At 45.6% G+C, this 27,178-nt stretch overlaps 1 protein-coding gene and 1 long non-coding RNA gene across 2 annotated transcripts in view; one reads left to right on the forward strand and one right to left on the reverse strand.

The window, feature by feature from the left end:
• Positions 1-1,816: 1,816 nt before the first annotated feature.
• Positions 1,817-3,487, reverse strand: LOC136169907 (uncharacterized). Its single transcript, XR_010663459.1, has 2 exons — positions 3,096-3,487; positions 1,817-2,482 (listed from the first exon to the last, which is right to left on the reverse strand). It is a non-coding gene; the product is annotated as an uncharacterized lncRNA (long non-coding RNA).
• A 2,384-nt stretch (positions 3,488-5,871) lies between these two features.
• Positions 5,872-27,178, forward strand: part of KDM5B (lysine demethylase 5B) — a 71,206-nt gene continuing 49,899 nt past the window's right edge. Inside the window, exon 1 of the mRNA XM_065936353.1 lies at positions 5,872-6,234. Coding sequence (XP_065792425.1) covers positions 6,046-6,234 — 189 coding nt within the window. The 5' untranslated portion in view covers positions 5,872-6,045. The remainder of the gene's footprint in view (positions 6,235-27,178) is intronic.

The following is a 27,178-nucleotide window of genomic DNA, read 5'->3' on the forward strand; positions in this document are numbered from 1 at the left end:
AGGGACATTGCAGTGCCAGGAGAAGCAGGCAGCTCACCGGAGAAGGGCACTACCTGGGTGATGGACAAGCGCTCAGAGTCTGGACTCAGACTCAGACCTGGGCCAGAATCCAGTTCTGCTAAACTTATTGGCCACGTGACCTTGGCCAAGTGACTCAATCTCTCTGAAGCCCAGTTCCTCATCTAGAAACTAAAAGATAATGATGCTTACTCTCAGTGAAATCTTTATGAGGGTGAAAAGAAGTCATCCACAGAAAAATGTCTGCTTATAGCAAGCACTCAATAAATGTAGACACTTTCGTGATACGGGACGATGACCGTTCTTCAACCATGGAACCCAGCACTGCCTTCCTCTCCACCACATCTGAAGGGTCTGTCTCCCTTTATTCCTGAGCCCCACCCAGATTTTACTTTTAGACTCTTAAACAGACGCATAGCACTTTGAGAACATTTCCACATCTTGACATCTAATTCCCACTTCTCTAAGCGCTTTAGAGGAAGCAAACAATAGTGAAAGAGGGGGAAAGACGCATTTTTAAACTGAAGTGCAGTGGACTTGAGATGAAAATAAACATTGATCCCCGACAGGCTCCTCTGCAGCGTGCAGGTGGGGATGACCACCTGGGTCACAGTGTGTCCTGGGTGTGGGCGCTGGGCTCTGCTGGAAGTCCGCGCTCTCCTTCTAGCCCAGAAGCACCAGCTCAGTCCCCGGCTGGGAGGAGGGGAGAGCGGTCCAGAGGGCACCTTGTCCCTCTGGCATCCCTGGCTGGGTGTCTCCGCTGGTGCTCCCTTGGTAACCATTGTTCTTCCTGAAGGTCAGCAAACTGATCACCCCCACCGCCAGCCTCTGCAGGGAGGGGGCTCCACCCAGAACACATTTGGACTGCAGGCTTGTCTGGTTGGCCCACACACTGTTTTTTTGAAATGAGATTGAACATTTTAAAATTAGGAGAGACTGTAAAAACACTAAGACTTTTGGCTTTTCTTGAAGAATTGCAGCTTGCTGTCACCCTGGCCTGAGCAGTGACGGCCCTGGTAAGCTGGAAGCGCATTCTCTTCTTCAGAATTTTTTCCGTCCCCTGTTAGGCATTCGAGTCTTTGGCTTCTGCTTTAGGCCAGGTCTTGGGAGAGTCGGAGACGATGCTAGTTCCTGGCTTTATACTGGGCGGCTGTATGGGACGAGATGGGAAAAGATGGGGCAGGAAGTGATCCCTCTAGTTGAAGGGCTCTGGGCAGAGGTAGGAGAGGATGAACAGAGGATGGCAGACAAGTGAGGAATAAACAGTGAAAAGCAAACCAAAGGGTAAACAGTACAAATGGAGGCTGTATGTGAGCTGGACAGCCTGTGGAGGAGGGAGAGGAGAGTGGGGGGAGAAGCAGCGCCAAACCTTGAGGTGAGTGTGAAAAAACTTCATCTACGTCTTCTTGAAAGCTGCCAAACAGGAAAAACTAACCTGCTAGCAGCATGGTTCCAGTCAAAGGTCAGAATCAATAACGGTTACAAAGCCTACTTCATGAGTCTCAACCGGCACTGTGTAAGGGTGAGGACTGTTGGTGAAACCATCAGAATGTAAGCAAGGTACTGTAGACGACAGTCCAGAGCACATGAGACCATCCGGGCTTAAAGAGGAGAGAACGGACACGTGTTGGCAGCTGAAGGGCCAGCTGGTTCAGATCTGAGATCTGACATGGGGTTTCCATGTCCTCACTCCTCACTGTGGTGTTTAGGGAAGATCACAGGATCCAGGGTTACCATTCCAGTCTTAGTTCTGTTACCACCTGTGTGACTTTGGCTAATAAGTTTTTCTGAGTCTCAGTTTCTCCAAGAGATGGCTTTTTATTGTTTATTAATATCACCCATCTATTATACTTCAGCTTCCCTGGTGGCTCATTGGTAAAGAATTCACCTGCCAAGCAGGAGACCCAGGTTTGATCCCTGGGTTGAAACGATCCTCTGGAGAAGAAAATGGCAACCCACTCCAGTATTCGTGCCTGGGAGATCCCAAGGACAGAGAAGCCTGGTGGGCTACGGTCCATGGGGTTGCAAAAGAGCCTCACAGGACTTGGCAACTAAACAGCAACCCACCTACTTCACAGGCCTGTGTGTCCAATAGACCATGGATCACTCCAGCCACCAGTCGATCTGGTTCCTGGTTCCGCAGTGTCTCCAGGTGCCCCCTGCCAGGGGAGGGGAGAAGGACTGGCATCAGGGTCGTCAGACCCTGTGCTGGACATGTGACAGGATTTCGTTGAGCTCCGGATTTCAAATGAGCGTGGTGGATTCGGGAGGGCTCCGGGAAGCTCTGACGTAAAGTTTCATTCTTGTTGCAAGACTTTCACCCCGGATTCAGAGGATTCCAAACACTCCGAGCACCTGAGGGCCCCCAGTCCCTTTCTTAGGGTGACGGCAGCGGCCGCGGGGTGAACAGGGACCTGTGCTTTTCTCTCTGCCTCTTCAGCTTTTCCCAGCAGAGCGGTCCAACCTGAATGGGAGGAAACAGCCTAGGGGTGAGGACGCCGCCCCGCTCCGCCCGGCCCCACGCCTCGGGAGGGGGCGCCCTGGGGAGGGGCCCATGTAGCCACGTGACCCCAAGTCCTGAACCCAGGCCCCTCCGGGCTGAAGGGGTCCCACGACCGGACAGGAAGAGGGAATGGGCAGGAGAGAAAGGTACTTAGTTATCAGGTGCCTCCCTAGGACCCAGACCCAGCTGCCCAGGGCTGAGCCCGCTGTCACGGTGGGAGTGGACCCACAAGGACGGGCCCGTGGCGGGGGGTGGGGCGGGACCCGGAGCGCACAAGTCCCACGCAAGAGGCTTCCGGCGGCACCCAGGCGGGCAGCGGAGCGGGGGGAATGATCTAGGCTCAGCCCAGTAGGTGGGCTCTGTGGTGCGACGTCTTCCTGCCTCCCCTGGGGGCCAGGGTCACCTCCTTGTCAGGTCCAAAACTCCATCCTCGGCCAGACGGAGCCACGAACCCCCATAAAGGCCATTTCCCCTCCCCTTCTGCTAGGGGCTGGAGGCCTTGGCTCCCTCCCTTCCAGCGGTTTACAGTCCCCAGGGTGAGAGGGCAGGGACGGAGGTGGGAAAGGACAATCACCGAGCTAAAGATGCAGGAACAGAGACACAAAATAAACCACGGAGGCCACCGAGGCGGCACCTCAGCCTGAGGTGTCGGGGTCTGTGGGTTTGCCTCCACGCGGGACATCCGACACCCAACATTCCAGGGCCCCCAAAGGGGTGGGGGATGACGACAGCGAACCACAGGGAGCAGCCGAGCTGGACTGCGAGCAGGTCGGGAAGAGGCCTGTGCGTCGGGGAAATCAGGAAAGGAGGGCAGAGAGGAGGCCCACCAGGGCTGCGGAGGGACGGGTGGAGTAGAAGGGACGCCGCGCCGAGGGCAGGCGCACTGTGCGTCCCGGAAGCCGGGGGAGGCAGCGGCGGGCAGGAGCGGCCCTCCACGTGCGCTACGTGCCGCGCCGGCCGCCCCAGCCCGGGAGCCGGCCTCCCCGCTCCCGGAGCCCAGCCGGGGGTGGGCGCGGGACCACGTCGTGCCCTGGGTTGCGAGTGTGCAGCGCGGCTTCCGGAAGGAACGCGGTGCGCCCCAACACCGGGCGGCCGGCGCGGGGCGTGGGCTACGGAGCAGGGGCGCGGGCCGGGGAGGGACCGGGCAGGCCGGGGGTGGGACCGGGCAGGTCGGGGTAGGCCCGCAGGCTGAGCGGGCGGAGGGAGGACAGAGACCCCAAGGCCGTGTGCTCGGCTCCAGGGAGGCACAGATGCCGCGGCCGGAGACTTGAGCCCCGCGGGGCGGGGTGTCGTCCCGGGTGAGGAGGGGTTACTGGAGACGTGGCACCCGGATGGGGCTCGGCTCCGCTCCGGCCGCCGGGGCTGCCCCTCGCCGACCCCGGCCCGGGACACAACGCCGGTCCGCCCCCGCCTCGGCGCCCTAGGACCCGAGAGCCGGACCTCCGCCCGGGAGCGAGCACGGCCTCCAGGCACCCGGCGGCCCCGGAGCAGACAATGCGGCGCGCGCCCCGCCCCCGAGCGCCGCGCCGGCCGGCCAATCAGCGTCCGCGTCGGCCGGCCAATCAGCGTCCGCGGCCGGGCTCTTTAAAAAAAGAAGGGCCGGCGCGGCACGGCTGTCAGCTGGCAGGATCCCTCCGCGCATGTAAACACGCATCATAAAGGGCCGGGAGCGCCTCCGCCTCCCCGCGGGCCGAGCGGCCCCTCCCAGCTCCTTTCGAAGCCCCGCCGTCGACCCTCCGTCAGCTGCAGGGCGCGTCCGCGGGGAGGAGCAGCGGTTGCCCCGTCTGCGGGCCACGGAATCCCGTGGCTCTGGGCTCTACCGGAAGTGGCGGACGCGGGGCAGGGAAGCCGCGGCGCGGGGGCGGCCCGGGGGTAACTGGAGACGGGCGCGCCGTCCTGCTTCTCGGCCGTAATCCGTACGTGTCTGGAGTTCGCCTCAGAGTTTTGCCTACCTGGCGTGGAGGATGCCAGTGTTCAGTGTGATAATAGTCTTAACGCTGCTCCCGGGAGAGAGCACACGACAGGAAATCCACCCCAGCAAGACCCTCTAGAGCCCAAGGCAAAGAGCAAAAGGACTGTTCCCCCCAACACTTTATTGTGAAAAATTTTCAAGTATTCAGCCAAGTTAAAACTTTCTGCAACAGATTCCTCTACACCCGCAGCTAGAGTCTGTGAACACATGAGCACATTCTAACCTGCAATCCCACGTCCTCTCTACACTGACGACTCAATAGGGTGCCAGCCGCCCTTGGCTTCAGCCTCCGCTGCCCTGGCTTAACAAGATCCTTAAGCCCTAGACAGCAAGGAAAGAATCTGCCTTATCCAAGGACCTTTGGGTTTACTTCAGAGCTTTCTGAAGAGGAGGCTTCTCCCCTCCGTGGCCTTTTAGAGGAAGGATCTTCCTCAGGTGAATCTAACAGCAGGACTAGGACTCTCTTGACACCTACCTACCAAGGAGGCCCTGGCGAACAGTCCTTCGTGGGTTTGGCTCCTTTATAGAGGAGAGGTCTTTTTAGGGTTGAAGTTCTACGTTTTGAGTTCCCTCTCTTCCCTTCTCTGGGGCAGGACATTACCCTCTCTATCCCTCCAAATGTGTCAAAAATGTTATCTCTTAAAGTTACTGAACTTCTTTGGGCCTTTATTGTCTGCTCCGCAAAGTGGTGACACTAGCTGGGACTCGCGCGCGGGAAGAAGCGCAGACGCAAGCAGCTAACATACCACTGTCCACACCCGCCGTCTTGTTGCTCAAGGAGCACTGTTCCCTGCAACACCCTACCTTCCGGTCAGGTGCTGTCTCCGCCACTTGTTGGCCTATATGCAACTTGGGCAAATGGCCTGATCAACTTGAGCCTCGCTGGGTTTATGTTTAAATTGAAACGAGTACCTGCCTCGTAGGGTTGTTGTGTATATTAAAAAGTCATCATGAAAGCACGTGCACAAGGCCTAGTACAGAGTGCTAGTTTCCTATCCTCCGGTTGTTTTCTCACCTCTCACCTGTGACGTTCGAGCTGTCCCCTCTACCTGGAAAAGCCGCCTCCGGCCCCGACATCCCACGCCCCCGGGGGTCTGACCAAATGTCCCCGGGCTTCCACCAGGGCGCCTCCCACGAGGCAGGGCAAGGAGGGGCGGGACTGGGGGTCCACCCGTGAGCCCAGCCTCTCCCGCAGACCCGTAACTTCCTGAGGGAGGGAGGGGGCTCTGGCACGCAGTCAACGGTCAGTGGAGGCCGGCTGGGCTGGGCCGTAAGGCCGCGATCCGTTCCCGGGGGCCGCTCCGCCAGGCCCGGGGGCGGGCGCTCGGCGCGGGCTGGGTGGGGGTGGGGGTGGGGTGGGACTCCTTTTCCTCGCCGTGGCGGCGGAGGCGCACGGCGTGGCTGTCGCGGCGCGGCGTCGGCGGTCGGTGTCGGAGTCGGAGTCTGAGCAGCCGGATCTGAGTCTGAGGAGGAGGAGGAGGAGGAGGAGGAAGGCCGAGGTGTCGGAGGAGGCAGAGGCCGGCCACCCAGCCGCGTCCGCGGCGCCGCGAGAATGGAGGCCCCCGGCCCGCGCCCCGTGCCGGCCCTAGGCGGCCCCGGTCCGCTGGGGGAGTTCCTGCCGCCGCCCGAGTGCCCGGTCTTCGAGCCCAGCTGGGAGGAGTTCGCCGACCCCTTCGCCTTCATCCACAAGATACGGCCCATAGCCGAGCAGACCGGGATCTGCAAGGTGCGGCCGCCGCCGGTGAGTCTCGAGCGGGGCGCGCGGCCGGCGGGGGCCGGGAGGCCGGGCCGGGGCGCGGGGGCGGCGGACGGAGCGCGGCCGATCCGGGGTTCGGATCCGGACGGAGAGGTGGGGGCACCGGCACCGGGGTCGCGGCCGTGCGCCGGAGCCGCGGGGGCCGAGGGCGGCCGGGCGGTCGGGCGCGGAGGCCCCCGGGGGCGGGGGCCGCGGGTGCGGGGCGCCGGGGGTGCGGGGTGCGCGCCCCGCGAGTTGTCGCGAGGAGGAAAGTTTTCAATATGGCGGCGGAGCCCCTGGTCCTTTGTGTGGAGGCGGCGGCGGTCCGGGCGGCCTCACCTGGCGCCCCACCCTCGGGCCCCGGCCCCCCGCCCCGCTCCGGACCCCCGGCAGGTCCCCGGGGACGGGGGCGAGGCGGGGCGGGGGCGCCGTGCGGGGGGACCGCGGGCCGTGCCGAGGGGGCGTGAGCGTGGGCCTCCGGGGGCGGCCGCCCCAAGGCTCTCCGCGACCCCCGCCCGGCCGGGCCCCCGGCCCGAGGGCCGTCCGCGGAGGGCGGTGTCAGCCCCGAGGGCCGAGGCCGGCCCGCGTCGCGACCCGGAGCGGAGGGCCCCGCGCAGCCCCCGACCCGGGCGGTCATGAGGGGGGTGTTCCCGAGATCGTCCCCAACGGCCGCAACGGCCGCGGCCCCTCCCCCCCGCCCCCAGCCGCCCGCCCCCGGACCCGGGGCTGCGCCCACCTTTGGGGCCCGCGGAGGGCGAGGCGGCCTGACGGCGGTTGGACGCCCCGGGACCGTTGGCCGGAGGTCTAACTGCCTCTGGACAGTTTGAGGAGCCGCTCCGCCCCCGACCCCTCGGAGGAAGCCCCCCCGCCCCTCGCCCCGGGGCTCGCTCTTTGTGGTGACGTTGGAGTTGCGGGGTTCGCGCGTAGCCGCTGCGCCCCGTGTAGGGGGAGACCCCGACGCCCCCGCCCCCGGGTCGGAACGCGGACTGGATACACTGGAGTTTTTCTTGGACTAGTTAGAAACGGAGATGAAATTCCTATCTCCGAAAATAGCTGGTCCGCTAGTGTGGGGGAGATGTTTGGAAATCGATGCCTCTCTCTCCAGAAGCGGACACGGTTGCTCGCCGTTGCTGAGGGGAGGTGCGCGTCGGCTGGGGCCAGAGGCCGGCAGAAGTTGTGCGGGGATCGGGGCCCAGGGCCCAGGGCCCAGGGCTTAGTTCTGGAAGAGGAGGGCGGGCGCGGACTGGTGGCCGCGGAGCGTTGTGCGTGCGTTAGGGACCCTGAATATGGAGAGTGCGTTTGCCTCAGTGGGGATCTCTTCTGAAACTGGGCAACTTGAGTAAGTTCTCGGTAGTCCAAATGTGTGCCGTCGCTTCCTGGGAGTGAGTTGTCCTCCATGTTGGTATTGTGGTGCAACTAGGGCTGGGGTAAACCCTTTATCCACTCTCTTATCCCGTGCCTTTTGGAGGGCTCTTTTCCTAAATAGGTAGTGTTGCTCTGCTTAGGTTTGGCTACTCATTTCCTTTTCTTGGTCAGAATATTAATTGTAAGTCCTACAAAACGTGTGATCTTTCTGTCTTTCCCCATTCTGAATGTCTGACAGACATGATGGCCACCATTTTGTATTGAGAGTGGTACATACCACAGCCCGAGAAAGGGTGTTAAAGAGGCACAAATAAACACTCCACAAACATAATTAGTGCTGTGTTCTGGAGATCTCCTTTGTGTGGAGGAGGCTTGCTTCCTCCTTTGTTTAAGAAACTCCTGTGCCAATTGGAAAGAGTTGGGAGTATTTATTGTTGATACAACCACAAAAGAGAAACCTTTTTAAAAGTTGTAGCTCTTGAAGGGTCTTGTTGGAACAAAGGATTCTTAAGAGATGAGGATGTAAGCAATGGTTGTTTTAGAAACCGTTTTCTGTGAACAAGTGGTTTCGTATAGTTGAAATAAACCAACAACAAACCAAGAGATAGGAAATGTTTTCCATGGTGATAGCTGTATAATGCCTGTGTTTCTAGATGATTATGACCACTAAGTTTTTGGAATACAAGTGACTGTTAAAAGGGGATGGGATTTATTGGTATTTTACTTTTCAAAGTAAGGGGAAAAATTACAAAGTATTTATTTCTTTTTGTCCTTAACCTTTGCATCTTTAATTAATGGTACTTAAGGTAGCTTCAGTTTATAGCTGCTTCTCAGGGATGGTCCTAAACTACCTGGCTGTTGAAAACTGAGGTTCACAGAAATTTGTTTGAGATATAGTAAGATAAATGTGACAAAAGGTAATAAATCAAAAAGACGTTACTCAAATCCTGAGATACAGTTTAAAGATGAAAGTAAAGCCTTTTTTCAAATTACATCAAGTGTCTGGCTTCCTGGACTTTCTTCAATTTACAAGTAATCTGACTTTTGGTTTTATTACCCTTATAATGCAAATTTTCATTTCCTCCTTGATGTACTTAGATTTCTTTTTAAGGAAAAATTGTGTTTTCCATGTCACTTTCTGGTATTTGGAGATGATTAATTTTAGGGGTGTAATTATTAGGCAAAAAATAGTTGGCTGGTCAGTGAATTTCTGAGTCTCCTGAGCTTGATTGGAAGATATTTGATGGCTTCAGTAAGCTACTCTGTTATTCTCAAATGTACATCATTTGGCCATAGCTAGGCAGATTCCACAAATTTCTTCTCTGTGGTATCCAGAAGTCAGAGATTTAAGTCAAACCCCAAATGGCACAGTAGACACATTTTTCAACTTTAACTTCTTGTGGTCATTCGTTTGATCCCTTTGACATTATAGCTAGAGTGTAAAACTTGCAAGTGTTTCAATACAGTCGGCGTCTTTGAGCCTGTTGGTTCTGCCCTGAGGAACATGGAGGAACTTAAGTATACCTCTTTGTGTGGGGGAGGTTTGAGTGATAGGAGCTTTTCTACTTTCATTCCTGCCCATCATTCTCCCTAATGTTAGGTTTGCTTGATTTTGCCCTCATCCTCTTTGTTGTTTTCCCAGTTTCTTTGGTGTCCTGAGATTTTTCTGTTTCTTTGCCACCTTAAACCTTTTAACATTTTGGGGGAAAGCTTATCAATAGAAATATCCTTGAGCAAAGGAAGAATTTACAATTAAAAAAAAACCACACAGTTTTGTTTATATATATATATGCACACACACTATACAGTTCTTCAGTTCAAATTGCAATTCAGTAGTTTTTAGTATTTTCATGGAGTTTTTATAACCTTCATCGGTTGTTAGAGCTTGTTCATCACCCCCCCTCCTAGAAGAAAGCCTGGACCAGATTGTAACCACTTTTTAAGACAGATTTAGAACTATACCTCTCTGAAGAACTTTTTTTTTCTCACTTGATAGGAGGCTGGGTTAAATATGTCCTACAGTTTTAGTTTGTGAATGTGTCTGCCTTGAAAGCAAACTTCATTTGTTGTAGTCTGTGGATGGGTGTTTAGCTAAATTTGACTTTGCCAGTGGTAAATTGGTCACACCCAGATCCTCAGATATCCATCTAACTCTTAACCAATCAACAAATTAATAGACTCATAGAATGGAATGTGAGTGATATTACAAACATATGAAGCAGCTAAAGATTTATGTCCCCACTCCCAGTGGAAAAGTTTCCCTTCCTGTGGTTATAGGATTTGTTTTTAAACATTCAGTCTAAACCTTTTTTAAAGAGCAGAATGAAGAGAGAATTGCCTTTGAAGAGTGTTAATTGTTGCAATTTAAAACTGGAGGATTGAGTTCATTATTGAGAGACAGCTATAAGGAAAATTAGAGAAAATGATCAACTGTCAATTTCATTTTTTGTCTCTAAGGTACTTAATTTTCTTTATTTCTGGTTGATAGACCAGTAGCCAGCTCATTTACTTGTTTAGTTTGGGAGACAGTAACAAAGTCCAGGATATTTAGGATACTTTAATGTAGGCATACAGTAATCTGCCAGTGAGAGAGTTTTCTTTTAGAAAGGCAAAAATACCATTGTGAACGATTCAATTAAAAAAAAAAAAAGGAATCTGGTTTATGTGCTACAAAATAGGAGCTTTTTGTAGGCTTTTGTAACCTCTCATTGTTGTTCTAATTGGACCACGTTAAAGTTTGGCTATAGAAAAGGATAGAGGGACAGCTCATGCCCCAAAATGAAAGTGCTAATTAATTAGGTTCCTGGATTTAGGTTCCACGAAGTCTACTTGTATATCTCTTGGCAGAGGCCATCTTTGCGTTTAAAAACCAGTAACCGAGAAAGACCTTGCTTTCCCCGTTGTACAGTCCTTGCATTGAGCTGGTGGACTGATTTTTTTCTTTCCAAGAGAATTATATATTCTTTGGGGATTATGCTGATATACTTGTTTTATGAGCTAGAAGACCATTGCAGCCTCCTTTTTTCTTTTTCTTTTTTTTTAAATTATGTGGAATACGTGTTGAGAACTAAAGGACTGACTGTACTTTCAGAAATGTCTAAGTTTGGTCTCCTTGAGGAGGAGTCATCAGAAGCACACCAATAAGTTCCTTTGGAGTGGATCCTGCCATATCATTGGGCCACTCATATTTACTTTAGATTACTTAGCGTTTGAGACACTAGTAACTGGATTTTAAAATCTGAGTTGCAAGAAACTTGTCTAAGACATGAGAATTGTATGCAGCTTAACAAGGATTTCTTGAGTACTTATTAACTGCTGTGTCCTAGCATGGGATTAACAAAGAGAAAAATGAGATAACACCTTTGTACACTTCAGAAAATTCTTCTAAAAATGCTCCTTTTTCTGTTATTAACTATTAGATTCTGAGTTCAGTGATGACTTTGCTTTTTCGACCTCCAAGTTTATGAAGACTAGTGGGATAAAGCCATCTCTGGGTCACTAGAACACTTAAGTTTCATAATTGTAAGATGGACGAATTTGACTAAATGCATTCTTGTCTTTAAAAAAAAATTCAAATTTTTAATTATAGATCACTCCACTTAAAGCATCATTGCCGTACACCTTTAGATGTGGCCTAGAGTCATCCCATCTGTTCGCCTGTTTCATTGTTTTTAATCATTTAAGTTGTCTTTCTGGACTTAGGACTAGTTACTTTGCTCTACTAGAGCCTTCATTTCCAGAGTATAGATGAAATTTTTTAAGTTATGAAAATATGCATACACAACATAGTCCCTTTATGTGTTTTCCTGGGTGTAAGAGAGCAGAAGGCAGAGTAGCAGCATTGGATTGAGAGCAAACTGGTGGCCTCAGGTGGAGAGAACAGCTTGGTTTAGCTCTTACTCAGGGTGAGTGAGACTCGGGTAGTTAGGAATGAGGTTGTTAGGGAGAGAGGGCCACTCTGCCTCATCAGGATGGGGATTGGACTTCAGTCGCCAGCGGCTTGTTGCCTTGTGATGTGTTTGTGCCGCGTCTGTGGGAGCTCCTGGTCACAGAGGCAGGGGCGGGAGGTGGCGCCCTGTGTTCCCTCGCCCAGTCTGGGTCCGTCTTCCCATCCGACAGATGTCACCTCAACAGAATGCAGCTGGGAGTTGGGAGTGACTGAGAAGCAGAACCAAGTCCCTTCTGGAAAATGAGTTTGAAGGAGATGAGAGGCAAGGGTCTAATGTGTTGCTGGTCAGGATGTCATTAGGTTTAGTTGCCTGTGAAGATGGTGCTTCCAGCTTCAGTGGTGCAGTTACTGTTTCAGCAGAATTGCTGATGAGTATTTAGGTGGCCTCAAATGTTTAAAAGGAGCCATTTAAAAGTCAGGCCATTGACAACTGTTTTCTATCAGTAACCCCTTAAAGTCTACGTGCCCTATCCCCACCCCCCCACCGCCCCCAAATCATAACTTCGTTTTTCAGGCGCTAAATTAAACATCCCTAGGCAGAAGACATGATGAATGACTTTTTCTTTTTTTTAAACTTGTGGATTCCATTTCACTTGGAGATCTGTTATTTTACAACAGATGTAGAATTTAAGAAATACTTTGCAGGGATAAAAATAAACTTTTATCAAGGAGAGTGTATGTGGGTTTTTTTTCTCCTGTTATATAAAAGAAGGAGTCAGTGTTTCTAGATTTTGTAAAATGAGTGAGTAGAACCTTGAATTTAATGCAATCATGACCTTGGACAAAGTCATTTTTCCCCAATGTATGCCTTCTTACCTGCTATAAGAAGATCTGACACTGACCTAGGGACGCTGTCCAGACTAATTAATTGATGGTTTGCAAGGAGCTTAAATTCCAAAGCTTACGTTTGCTAACTGCTAAGAAGAGTCTGGGGACAGATTTACAGAGAGAAGGGTTATTGCTAAATGCGTATCCCTTATTTTCCCTTACAGCAAAGGGATTTTAAAAAGTGAAACTTGAAAAGTCAAAAGCCCAGCATCAAAACTAGAATATACAGAATGTAATTGTTCTGTTGGTTTAGGTGAAACTTTTCTGTACCTGAGTGTTCTTTAAAATTGAAGTTAAAAAAAATTTTTTTTCCCCCCTAGTAGAGCTGTTAGAAAGTGTTTCAGAAAATTTGCGGTGCGTATGTGTTATACAGGGAGGAGTTTGTATTTGGAAAGCTTTGTGTTGGGATGACTCTGATGCTATGGAAGCCCTGTAGATGGAGAGCGTTTTATTTTATCTAACATAATTTAAATAGTCCCAGTGCTTTCCTGACAGGACGGTTAGTAGAATTGAGTCTTACTAGTGAAGTGGGGAGAAAGGTACAACAGGTGGGAGGGAAGGCTTATTTTGGTCCTCAGGACAGAGCCTGATTATGTTCTATTACTGACAAGTAGCAAACTTTTTAAAAATAAAGCTAATTAGAATTGCTATATAATCATACAAATCTGGATTTCTCACTCTTGTTGTTCAAATATATTATCGATACTGTTTTCTAAATATCAGTCCACTGGTGTACATACCAACTTTTACAACCTTTGAATGTTGAATATTTTAATTAAGAGCATGTAGCTAGGCTGAGCTCTGTCTCCCAGCTGTGTTCCTCGTGTGGCCTAGGCAGACTTTTGTGCATTCTTACATTAATTCTTGCCACCTCACAGCTTGATCAAATTGTAGTGTTCGAGAACTAAGTTTAAACCTGAATGTGTTTTCAGCACTTGGCTGGGGCTTTTGTTAGGCGTGTGTTCCTGTGAGGCACACAGGTATCTGAATGTGGCCATCTACTCCACTCCTCTAACTCCAGAGACAAAGAACAAATCCTATCAAAACCACATAATTACAAGGTCTTTAAGGCAAGATCCTCCCAATTTTCTGTGTGGTTGTACCAGCTCATCATTTGGTGATATTTAAACCAGATGGGAACGTCTCATCCTTGCCAGGCTTTAACTTGGACAAGGAGAGCAAGGATCTCTTAGGATTTGTACTCTGATATCTTTTTATTTGCAGGAAGGGAGGTGAGGGCATGGAGATGAGCAAAGTCTGTAAAGAGAATTTTTGGAGTATAACCCCCTTTTGTAAAATTCCAGATATTCCAAGCTTTTTTCTTCTCCCAGAGAGGCTCTCATCCAATACTATGATGCATTTTGAACAAATTGAGAACAGCTACCAGATTTTCCAATGGAAGGCTGTCTTCAGGGTTTTGTGTATGGTATGGGTTTGGGGTTTTTAAAAGTTACACTAGAAGGCAGCCCATTCTTCTGAGTTCCTCTCTATAACTACTTTTTTTTTTTAATAACTACTTTATTTTTAGTAACTACTGTTTTTTTCTCTAATAACCTTGTGACTTTGCCTGTATTCCATATGTAAAATATATCTTTGACTTATGTATGCAATAGATAATTCAGTTCAGTTCAGTCGTGTCTAACTCTTTGCAACCGCATGGATGACAGCACGCCAGGCTTCCCTGTCCATCACCAACTCCTGGAGCTTACCCAGACTCATGTCCACCTAGTCTGTGATGGCATCTAACCATCTCATCCTCTGTCGTCCCCTTCTCCTGCCTTCAATCTTTCCCAGCATCAGGGTCTTTTCCAGTGAGTCAATTCTTTGCATCATGTGGCCAAAGTATTGGAGTTTCAGCTTCAGCATCAGTCCTTCCAATGAATATTCAGGATAATTAATTGCTCATCAAATTTTTTTTTAGGGGAACAGAGTTTAAAATTTGGTTTAGGATCCAGGGTAATTTGTTTTTGAAGGTTGGTATTAACTAGTTAGGAAGTGAAAACTTGCAGAGAATAGAGATTTTGTGAAAAGATCGTGGAGCAGGAATCCAAATTGACTTCAAATCCAATTTGACTTCTGGTATGTTTTCCATTATCTAGATGTTATCCTTGAGCTTCCTGCCTTGAGGGTCATGACTGTTTTCAAGGTTTTATTCCATTAACCTGACTTTAAAATGGGGATAATTCTGGCCTTAGTTTACATGATGAAGCACAGAGAGGATAAGTAAACTTCTCAAGGTCACCTGACTACTAAGTAGAGAAGCCTAATGTGAGCCCACACAGTATTCTTAACCATTATCTATGTTGCCTATACCCATGTAAAATTAGGGTTACATAGGATGATGGACAGAAAATTGTGAATCTTGTTTTTTTTTAATTGAAGTGCAGTTGATTTACACTAACAGTTAGTTTTGGGCTTCCCTGGTGGCTTAGACGATAAAGAACCTGCCTACAATGTGGGAGACCTCGGTTCGATTCCTGGGTCGGGAAGCTCCCTTGGAGAAGAGACTGCAGCCCCTTGCGGTGGTCCTGCTGGGTAGCCAGTGCTGGCCCCGGGTGCACAGCAGGCTGGCTCAGTCACAGGCCTTCTTTCAGGAAATCGCCTCCCGTAGGCTGCTGTAAGATGCTGCATATTGTTCCCCCTGTTATGCAGTGCATGTGTTTTATGTGTGGCAGTTTGTATCTGTTGGTCCCACACTCCTAATGTAACCCTTTCTGGCCCTCCCTTTCCGCCTTGGTAACCATACATTTTCTGTCTGTGAATCTGTTTCTGTTTTATACATAGATTCATTTTCACTATCTTTTAGATTCTACATATAAACAATGTCATATGATACTTGTCTTTCTCTGTCTGATTTACTTCACTCAGTATGATAATCTTTAGGTCCATCCATATTGCTGCAAATGGCATCATTTCATTATTTTTTATAGCTGAGTAATATTCTGTTGTATATAGGTACCACATCTTCTTTATCCATTTATCTGTTGTTAGACATCTAAGTTGCTTCCATTTCCTGGCTATTGTAAATAATGCTGCTGTGGGGTGCATGTATCTTTTTGAAGTTTCTTTTTCTCTAGATATCTACCCAGGAGTGGGATTGCTGGATCCTTGGTAACTCTGTTTTTAGTTTTTAAAGAACCTCTTCCATATTGTTCTCCAAAGTGTATCAGTTTATCAATACATTCCCACCAACAGTATATAAGGGTTCCCTTTTCCAATAGGTTCAGTAAAAAAACATTTCTGTTAACTTAGTTCTTGCTGCTAAGGTAGGACTTTTTTTTTTTTATTTCCTGTCCTGTGCAACTTGTGGGATCTTAGGTTCCCAAGCAGGGATTGAGCCCAGGCCCACAAGATTGAAAGCACACCACAGGACTGCCAGGGGATTCCGAGAACGGTTAAAGGAGGATGTGCTGAGAGAAGTTAAGTGACTTGTCTAAGGTGACATGGCTTTTAAAGGACTGATTGGGGAATTCCAAACTGGCTTTTTACCTCTGAGTTCAGTATTCTTCTAATGCACAGTGACCAGTGACTCCTTTCATGGATCCCAGAAATTAACTGGGCTTTTTGGGAAGGAGAGTGTGATCTTCTTTGGTTCCCTTTGGCTATCCTGACACACTGCAGGAAAATCATAATAGAAAGCTGTACTTACACGATACCAAAGTACAGTGCCGTTTTGTTTTGTCTGTTTTTTGTCGTTGTTCAATCACTAAGTCATGTCCAACTCTTTGTGACCCCATAGACTACAGCACTCCAGGCCTTCCCTGTCCTTCACTATCTCCCAGAACTTGCTCAGATTCATGTTCATTGAGTCAGTGATGCTCTCTAACCATCTCATCCTCTGCTGCCCTCTTTTCCTTTTGCCTTGAATCTTTCCCAGCATCAGGGTCTTTTCCAATGAGTTGGCTCTTCACATCATGTGGCCAAAGTATTGAGAATTTCAGCATCAGTCCTTCCAATGAATGTTCAGGACTGATCTCCTTTAGGATGGACTGCTTGAATCTCCTTGCGGTCCAAGGGACTTCCAAGAGTCTTCTCCAACACCACAGTTGAAAAGCATCAATTCTTCGGTGCTCAGCTTTCTTTATAGTCCAACTCTGACATCCATACATGACCACTGGAAAAACCATAGCCTTGATCAGATGGACTTTTGTTGGCAAAGTAATGTCTCTGCTTTTTAATATGCTGTCTAGGTTGGTCATAACTTTCCTTCCAAGGAGCAAGCGTCTTTTAATTTCATGGCTGCAGTCACCGTCTCCAGTGATTTTGGAACCCAGAAAAATGTCAGCCACTGTTTCCACTCTTTCCCCATCTATTTCCCATGAAGTGATGGAACCAGATGATGAGGTTTAGGCAGTGTTAATATAAAGACTTTTCTTACCTGTTGACTTTGAAGTAATAGGAATTCTCAGCTCTAGTATAGGAAACTAAGAAATCCTTTTTTGTCAGCTCTGGTAAATGAAGAAATGGATTGGGTCCTTGGGGTTGGCTCTACATTCCATTCAACAGGCTTATTGATAATGTCAGTAAGTGCCAGGAATTGTTAAGGTTATACAGCGTACAACTTTGACTTAAGGAAACTTGTAATCTACTGGTGAGAAAGATCAGCAACTAGATTATATAGTATGATGTGTGCAAGTAATGGAAATCATATATGGAATGCTTGAAGGTATTAGGGTTGGGCAGATATGGAGGTGGGTAGAGAGTATGGGGAGAGGGGCTGCCTGGGGTATCTGGGAAGACTGGCTTAGGGCAGGGTTAGGGAGGAACAGGAGTGTAGGGTGAGAGTGAGAATCATGCGAACCCCCAGAAACATCAACGTACAAGGAATGAAGAGGATCTAGGTGGAGGTGGCAGGGAATGTGCTGGGAAGCCAAGGAGAGAAAAAAGCTGGTTTGTTGAGTCTGTATTTCAGACTTACAGAACTTCTTGGCAGTGATTTTCTCAAGTTTCAACTCTAGACAGAGCTGTAAAATTCTCTATTTAAAATCTGGAAAAGTAGAAATAGAGGAGTTCTATAGTGCGTGTCCCATTGATACCAGGCAGCCCTTCAAATGAGGACCAGTTTTATCAGGCTGGAATTTCCTCATATTTTGGGGTCGGGTGCGTCATAATCACATAATAATCAAATTTATTATTATGCCCACACTGCTTGGCTTGCTGGATCTTAGTTTCCTCGCCAGGGGGTTGAACCTGGGTCACAGCGGTGGATGCACCTAGTCCTAACCACTGAACCTCCAGGAATTTCCAAATTAATTATTAAATGTGGCAGTACATGTGAAAGAAGTAAGATAGTGCTATCTGTACAACAGTAGCAGAGATACATCATAAGATAAATTTAAGATTTGGGGGCATAAGACCTGTATCTGCTATCCTAAATTGAGCTTGCCTGTGTAATATTACATCCTTTTATTTTTGATACAGAAGATCTAGCCTTGAAGCATGGTCAGAATTCGAGTATATTGAATAGACGGTCTGGTTATTCTTCTGTAAATATTAGGTGATTGGCAGTGGGGTGAACAGAGCAGCTTCCTAGCAATTCCAGTTCAGGTTCAAGCTTAGTCTTTTCCTTTGAATATGGCTGTTAGGGATCATACGTATTCTAAAATTATTTCCACTTTTGTTATTAGATTTATAGTTAATATATCTTAACTGCAGCAGGACCAAAAGGTGTTAAGTATTTTGCTTTAATTAAATGTACAGCTTACTACTTACGTTTCTTTTTTGTACAATTGCAAATGTGTCTTGAGATAGAACATCAAAACAAAGATTTATCTTTTAGTATCTTCTCGGCTCAGGCTGATTTTTTAGTGTCACTGCTGTCCCTTTCCTGACCTTGATTTTGAATCCCCAAGAGAGCCCAATTTGTCAAGTACTGAAAGTGTAGTGTAGAGCAGGTGTTCACAGATCTAATAAGGCTTTAAAGTTAGGGTGTGGGCTGTTTAACTTTCCCTGCCCTTGTTGCCCAGGTTGGTTTGGGTGTTACCAAGTGCAGGTTGAGGGGGCAGAGTCCAACCTCATTCCTAAAGTCCTTTCCTTGACAGATCATCTTTGTAATCTTTCTGAAGTTTGTAATTTTTCCTTAACTTTAAATCAAAACTATTTATTAAATAATTTCAAAAACTGCAGTATTACTTCTGGATCATAATGTGGCTTGGTGTAGGCATACTGAAGTAATATTTTTACCAGTTACAATTGCTACAAGGGAGAAGGATCTGAAATTTCTTGCAGACTCACTCAGTGACCATAAGGTGTCTGTGCATGACCTGAAATGAATAGTGCTTTCCTATTAAATTCTCATGACTGACCATCATATTGTCAGCCTGTTTAAGGGGAAGATAATTTGTTCTAGAGATTTAGCTTTCTTAGGATCTTTCTTTCAACACCTCTACAAGATACTGACCCAGACTTGCCAGTGAGTGTTCAGGAGTCTCCAGCAGAGGCGTGGATTGGCATTGGCCAGCTGCAGGGTTGGGGCACTGAGTTCGGCAGTGCACAGGACCTTTTGAAGGAGGTCACCATTATCTTTATCACCCTTACCATAGTTTGGTCCCAGGTCAAACAACAGGGAGGGAACACAGCCCTGCCCATCAACAGAAAATTGGATTAAATATTTACTGAGCATGGCCCTGCCCATCAGAACAAGACCCAGTTTTTCCCACAATCAATCTCTTCCCATCAGGAAACTTCCATAAGCTTCTTATCCTTAATGATAGAATGAAAAATCAGTCACAGAAAACTAATCAAACTAATCACATGGACCACAGCCTTGTCTTAACTCAATGAAACCATGAGCCATGCCCCTAGGACCACCCAAGACAGATGGGTCATAGTAAAGAGTTCTGACAAAACGTGGTCCACTGGAGAAGGGAATGGCAAACCACATCAGTATTCTTGCCTTGAGAACCCCATGAACAGTATGAAAAGGCAAAAAGATAGGACACTGAAAGATGAACTCCCCAAGTTGGTAGGTGACTAATATGGTGCTGGAGATAAGTGGAGAAATAAATACAGAAAGAATGAAGAGACAAAAACAACACCCGGTTGTGGATGTGACTGGTTATGAAAGTAAAATCTGATGCTGTAAAGAGCAATATTGGATCAGAACCTGAATGTTAGGTCCATGAATCAAGGTAAATTAGAAGTGGTCAAACAGGAGATGGCAAGAGTGAACCGTTGACATTCTAGGAATCAGTGAACTAAAATGGACCAGCATGGGTGAATTTAACTCAGATGACCATTATATCTACTACTGTGGGCAGGAATCCCACTGAATAAATGGAGTGGCCACCACAGTCAGCAAAAGAGTTCAAAACGCAGTACTTGGGTGCAGTGTCAAAAACAACAAAATGATCTCTGTTCATTTCCAAGGCAAACCACTCAATATCACAGTAATCCAAGTCTATGTCCCCAACCAGTTCTATGAAGTACCTACAAGACCTTCTAGGACTAGTACCCAAAGAAGATATCCTTTTCATCACAGGGGACTGGAATGCAAAAATAGGAAGTCAAGAGATAACTGGAGGAGTAACAGGCAAGTTTGGCCTTAGAGTACAAAATGAAGCAGGGCAAAGGCTAACGTTTTGTGAAGAGAATGCACTGGTCATAGCAAACAACACAAGAGGTTCCAACAACACAAGAGGTGACTTTACACGTGGTCATCACCAGATAGTCAATATCAAAATCAGATTGATTATATTCATTGCGGCCAAAGATGGAAAAACTCTAGACAGTCAGCAAAAACAAGACCAGGAGCAGACTGTGGCTCACATCATCAACTCCTTATTGCCAAATTCAGACATAAATTGAAGAAAGTAGAGAAAACCACTAGACCATTTCTAGTATGATCTAAATCCCTTATGATTTTACAGTGGAAGTGACAAATAGATTCAAGGGCTGAGATCTGATAGAATGCCTGAAGTACTATGGATGGAGGTTCACGTCATTGTACAGGAGGCAGGGATCAAGACCATCCCCAAGAAAAAGAACTTCAAAAAGGCAAAATGTTTGTCTGAGGAGGCCTTACGAATAGCTGAGAGAAGAGAAGCTACACCTTTCCAAAGAATAGCAAGTAAAGATACGAAAGCTTTCCTTAGTGATCAATGCAAAGAAATAGAGGAAAACAATAGGATGGGAGAGATTAGAAATCTCTTCAGGAAAATTAGAGATACCAAGGGAACATTTCATGCAAAGATGAGAACAATAAAGGACAGAAATAGTATGAACCTAGCAGAAGCTGAAGATATTAAGAAGAGATGACAAGAATACACAGAGTGTGTAGTCACTCAGTTGTGTCCAACTCTTTGCGGCCCTGTGGACTGTAACCCACCAGGCTCCTCTGTCCTTGGGATTCTCCAAGCAAGAATACTGGAGTGGGTTGCCATTTCCTTCTCCAAGAATACACAGAAGAACTATACAAAAAAGATCTTCATGACCCAGATAACCATGATGGTGTGTTCACTCACCTTGAGCCAGACATTCTGGAATGTGAAGTCAAGTGGGCCTTAGGAAGCATCACTATGAACAAAGCTAGTGGAGGTGATGGAATTCCAGCTGAGGTATTTCAAATCCTCAAACATAATGCTGTGAAAGTATTTCACTCCATATACCAGCAAATTTGGAAAACTCAACTGTGGCCACATTACTGGAAAAGTTTAGCTTTCATTCCAATCCCAAAGAAAGTCAATGTCAAGGAGTGTTCAAACTACTACCACAATTGCACTCATCTCACACGCTAGCAAAGTAATGCTCAAAATTCTCCAAGCCAGGCTTCAACAGTACTTGAACTATGAACTTCCGGATGTTCAAGCTGGATTTAGAAAAGGCAGAGGAACCAGAGATCAAATTGCCAACATCCTTTGGATCATCAAACAAGCAAAAGAGTTCTAGAAAGACATTTACTTCCATTTTATTGACTATGCTAAAGCCTTTGACTGGATCACAACAAACTATGGAAAATTTTTCAAGAGATGGGAATACCAGACCGCCATATCTGCCTCCTGAGAAATCTGTATGCAGGTCAAGAAGAAACGGTTAGAACCGGACATGGAACAACAGACTGGTCCAAATTGGGAAGGGAGTACGTTACGGCTGTATATTGTCACCCCGCTTATTTAACTTATATGCAGAGTACGTCATGCAAAATACTGGGCTGGATGCATCATAAGCTGTAATGTAGATTGCCGAGAGAAATATCAATAAACTCAGATACACAGGTAACACCTCACTTAATGGCAGAAAGTGAAGGACTAAATAAGCTCTTGATGAAAGTGAAAGAGGAGAGAGGAAAAGTTGTCTTAAAACTCAACATTCAAGAAACTAAGATCATGGCATCCAGTCCCATCATTTCATGGCAAATAGATAGGGAAACAATGGAAACAGTAAGAGACTTTATTTTCTTGGGCTCCAAAATCACTGCAGACAGTGACTGCAACCATGAAATTAAAAGACGCTTGCTCCTTGGAAGAAAAGCTATGACGAACCTAAACAGCATATTAAAAAGCAGAGACATTACTTTGCTGACAAAGATCCATCTAGTCAAAGCTATGGTTTTTCCAGTAGTCATGTATGGATGGGAGAGTTGAATTGTAAAGAAAGCTGAGCACCGAAGAATTGATGCTTTTGAACTGTGGTGTTGGAGAAGACTCTTGAGAGTCCCTTGGACTTAGATCCAAGCAGTCCATTAAAAGAAAATCAGTCCTGAATATTCACTGGAAGGACTGATGCTGAAGTTGAAACTTCAATACTTTGGCCACCTGATGTGAGGAACTGACTCTTGGAAAAGACCCTGATGCTGGGAAAGATATTGAAGGCAGGAGAAGGGGACAAGAGAGGATGAGATGATTGGATGGCATCACCAATTCAATGGACATGAGTTTTGAGTAAGCTCATGGAGTTGGTGATGGACAAGGAAGTCTGGCGTGCTGCAGTCCATGGGGTCACAGTCAGACGTTGCAACTGAGTGACTGAACTGAGCTGAGGATCTTTCTTAGTGAATTTTAAAAAGGATGCTTCCATTATAGGCTTTATGAGACTTTTGGGACATGCCAAAAATCTGTATGAATTGCTCCAGATAACTTGGTAGTTACCTATCCAAGGGCGTTTTTGTACTTAGCTTGTTCCTACAGAGGGACCTGGGAGGAAACTGTCTTTGAAGTCTGAAAAGCAGTATTAATGGGAGGATTGTTTTATATTTTCATATGGCTTTAACAGTAATAAATTTAAGACATTAGAGGCCTTTGTAAATGCAGAGTATTATTTCCAAGTTTTATTAAAAGTGTTGGAAAAGGAACTTACTGAGACTAGTGCTTAATAACTAAATACCATGATATGTCTCTATTTTTTTTTCTGATGTATTTTCATTTACTAAGAGATGGTCCATAGAAACAGTGCTTTTCCTTCCAAATACTTTTTATTCAGAAATTAAAACACGCTATTTAGACAAGAAGTTGTGTAAAACTGAAAACTGGCTTTTTTACTAAGCCCTATCTATAGGAGTTGTAATTTTAACATAAATTTTTATCTCTTGGTACTTATTTTCTTAGTACAACTATTAAAAACCACATTAAAAAAAAACCATGTATATTTGCAAATGATTGCTTTGGTGTTTTGGGGATCTTTTTGGTGTTAGGACTTTAGGGGAGATGGGTTGCCATGTACCTTTTCTAAAAATACTGGCATTACACTGATAAGTCAAGAAATCGTTGTTAGTGGATGGAGAAGACACTTAAAAGGACTGCTTTTAAAATCTGGACAGACTGAAGGGGGAACCCTCTAGGGGTCTGTTTGGGTGATTGTTTCCAAGGTTTGGACTGAGGACTCTTGGAGAGTTCACTGGACCTTTTCAGCAGGTTCAGGGGAACTTCTTTTCAACTAAATGTTTAACTGTGGCCAGCTTTTTTTATATACGTTAACCGAAACAACATATACTACAACAGATTGAAGGCATAAGATATGAAAATCCAGCTTACTTCTATTAAGGTAGGCATTAAAGAGATGGGCAAAAGAAAACTTCTCACCAGATTCTTTGCTTATTATTAAATGAATTTGTTTAAATATCTTAATTTCTGATGCAACAAAAATGAATAGAACCTATCTAAAATAAAACTCCTTGAGGTCCTCAATTTTTAAGAGTTTAAAGGGACTGTTTTTGTTGTTCATTCGCTCAGTTGTGTCCAGCTCTGACCCCACGGACTGCAGCACATCAGGCTTCCCTGTCCTTCACCATCTCTCCGAGTTTACTCAAACTCATGTCCATTGAGTCTGGTGTCATCCAACCATCTCATCCTCTGTCACCCGCTCCTCCTCAGGCCCTTTTGTCTTTCCCAGCATCGGGGTCTCCTTGCATCAGGTGGCCAAAGTATTGGAGCTTCAACTTCAGCATCAGACTTTCCAATGAATATTCAGGGTTGATTTCCTTTAGGATTGATTAATTTGATCTCCTTGCTGTCCAAGGGACTTTCAAGAATCTTCTCCAGCACCACAGTTTGAAAGCATCAATTCTTTGGCGCTCAGCCTTCTTTGTGGGCCAGCTCTTACATTCTTACATGACCACTGGAAGGAACCACCATAACTTTGACTATCCAGACCTTTGTTGGCAAAGTGATGTCTCTGGTTTTTAATACACTTTCTAAGTTTGTCATAGCTTTCCTTCCAAGGAGCAAGCGTCTTTTAATTTCATGGCTGCAGTCACTGTCTGCAGTGATTTTGGACCCCACTTAAGGCCAAAAATTTGAGAGTTGCAGTGGTAAAAAAAAAAAGGAACTTACTTTTGCAAAGGCTTTACTCAATAGGAATAAATGTAGGGTCTATGCAGAAGTGGTTTCTCTTTGTGCTCAACCTTTGAAGAGGCAATTATAAAATCAGTAGAGGGTTTGGAAAAAAATTTTAAATAAAGTGTTTTCAAAAGGCAAACAATAAAAAAAAAAAAAAAAAAAGAATCAAAAGGCAAACAATAAAATTAAAAAAAAAAGGCAAACAATAGATTTTCTCACATAACCGGTAACAACTATTGAAGTGGGCCTGTTTGGTCTCATTTTGTCATTAAGTTTAAAATTCTTATATTAAAGATATGATTGTGTTTTGCTTTTTGACAGTTCTCTTTTGGAGTCAGGAGTTTGAAATATAAGATAAAAATTGATCCAAATTATTTCTTAATTGAATTTTTTAACAATTTTAAATTTACAGAAAAATTGAGAAGATAGGTCGTTTGAGAACCTCCTCACCTAGTTTCTTCCCCCTTTATCAACATTCTGTCAATGAACTGTTAGTATGACACATTTGTTAATATAAATCCATGAACGAACACAGGTGAACTTCAGTTTTATCTAATATCTTCTGTTCGAGAATTTCATCTGGGACATCACATCACATTTACTTGTCAGGTCTTTTTGGGCTCCTCTTAGCTGTGGCAGTTTTTCAGATTTCTTGGTTTGGATGACCTTGATGATTTAGAGGAGGACTGACTGGATATATCAGCAGCTTTTTTTTCTTTTCTTTTCCGGAGCCGTTTATTATCGCAGTCCTTCCTGTTGTCTGGAGATGTTAAGCATTACACCTGTGGAGGTTGCGTTCTCACCTTAGCTGACGTGAGCCCTCTGCTGCAGTGTGCACTTGGCACAGCTGCCCATGTCTAAATAGGAGCGCGATGCATTTTACTGAAATATTGTTTTCAAATACTTGTCACCAAGTTTTATTCATTGACGAGTTTTTAGCAGTGAGAAGTTTTTTTTATTTTATATTTTTAATCTTATCTTTATAGAGACATTTAAAATTCATTTTCCTAGTTAGACTTTACTTGTCAGTAACATTTATTGAATATCCATAGCACTGTTCTGTGAAGGTAGTTTTCATTTTAAATTCTTCCTTATTTTTATACTTCTCTGTTACAGAACTCACTGTCATTCATAAAAGGTGGTCTCAGGCAGGCACTTGTGGTTCCTGTGATCACATTGATTTATGTTTTCCTGTACTCAGCAGTGTGTAAAATGTGATCCTTGAATGAAGCTGAAAGAAGCTTCCTAGAAGGTATAAATGTTTTGTTTATGATAATTAACATTGAAAAGTAAAGGAAATAACCTCAATGTCCAATACTAAGAAATTATTAAAATGCCAGTATAATGAAATACTAATGTTGACAGTATAGTAATAAGTAAAATGAAATGTAATTTTTTGGGGGAGGGTTTGAAATTATGAAAATGAGCATCTTAGAAAAAACACTGGAAGGGTGTATACCAAAATGTAGCAGATTTTTCTCTACAATTATGGCTGATTTTTTTCTTTATATTTTTTTCTGAAATTTCAGTAATGAGTCTGAGTGCTTTTGTATTAGGGGAAAAAGTATATTTTAAACCTATTGTATTCCTTATCCTTTGTCCCAGAAGAGAATATGCAGTCAGGGAATTTTACAGAGTGGTCATACAGAAAATGGCTTTGTCAGTATAAAAAATACTGATGTCACGCATGAAACCATAGGTAAACTTGCCCTCACGTTATTTTTTGCATTACAGAAGTTGAATCCATTCCATTGCCACCATAGCACTTCCTCTCTATAGACAGTTTTGTTAGCTGCCTCTGCACTTGAATTAATTTGCCTAAAACAGTCTGATAAGAAGCTCTGGGTTTTTTTTTTGTTTGTTTGTTTGTTTTTTTTTTTTGGTCACGTCACGCAGTATGTGGGATCTTAGTTCCCTGACCAGGCATTGAACCTGGGCACAGAGTTGATTCCTGGACCGCCAGGGAATTCCCTGGGAAGCTCTTTGAGCATGAAAGTCCTGCTTCAAAAACCAGGATGCATGTATCTCAGTGCTGGAGAAAGAATACAGGGGGGAAAAAAGATTAATGGACCTTGAGTAGTATGTATTAATGAATTCCATTTTATACAAATTTATAGTGAAGATTAGAGAATCACAGCATAACCAATCAAAAAAAGAAAAGAGAGAGAGAAAAGATTGCATTAGGCTTCCTGAAAACAACAAAGCCTTGCAACATGAACATTTCCTAATTGTTAACATATTTTTTCCTACCGTTTACTATGTAAATACCAGGTACCTCTCTAAAGGCTTTGCCCATATTATTTTACTTAAGCTTCCTAATTTCCTCTTTTTACGTCTACACAAGGCACAAGGAGATTGATCTAGTTCAAAGTCACACAGCAGAGTCAGGATTTGAACCTGGGCAGTGTGACTGAGGGCCTCCTGTCTTCACATTTCCTCTACAGTATGGGGGAGGCATAAGACCCCACTGTGCCTCAGGACTCAGCATCGAGCAAGTCATACAGATGGGGGTCGTACAGAGCCCTTGCTTGTTGTATTTAATCTTCAGTTTGGCTCATTCGCTCAGTCGTGTCCGACTCTTTGCGACCCCGTGGGCTGCAGCACGCCAGGCCTCCCTGTCCATCACCAGTTCCCGGGGCCTGCTCAAACCCATGTGTGTCATTGGTGATGCCATTTAATTTTATTTAAGTTTATTGTTTATTCTGACTTTATTGAGTTAAATGTATAAAATAGCAAAGTATATACAGAGGGATTTAATAATTATGTATATATGTGTATTAGGATTCAAGTTAAAACAAGTTCTCTTCTATCCCAAATACACTGTTAACTTCTTTTTTTAATCTTTTTTATTTTTTAAGTTATGAAGGTATGATAACGCATTACAGGAGATTTGGAAAATATAGAACAGAGTTACATATATTTCCACTTATATATTGCTATTTTTTTTCTAAGTAGGTAAATTAAGATTTTTAGTTGGGATTTCAGTATCAAACTCAAAAATTAATAGAATGAATTATACAGAGAGGTAGAAGGATAT

This window comes from Muntiacus reevesi, chromosome 5 (genome assembly GCF_963930625.1).
Source record: "Muntiacus reevesi chromosome 5, mMunRee1.1, whole genome shotgun sequence".
Taxonomy (NCBI): domain Eukaryota; kingdom Metazoa; phylum Chordata; class Mammalia; order Artiodactyla; family Cervidae; genus Muntiacus; species Muntiacus reevesi.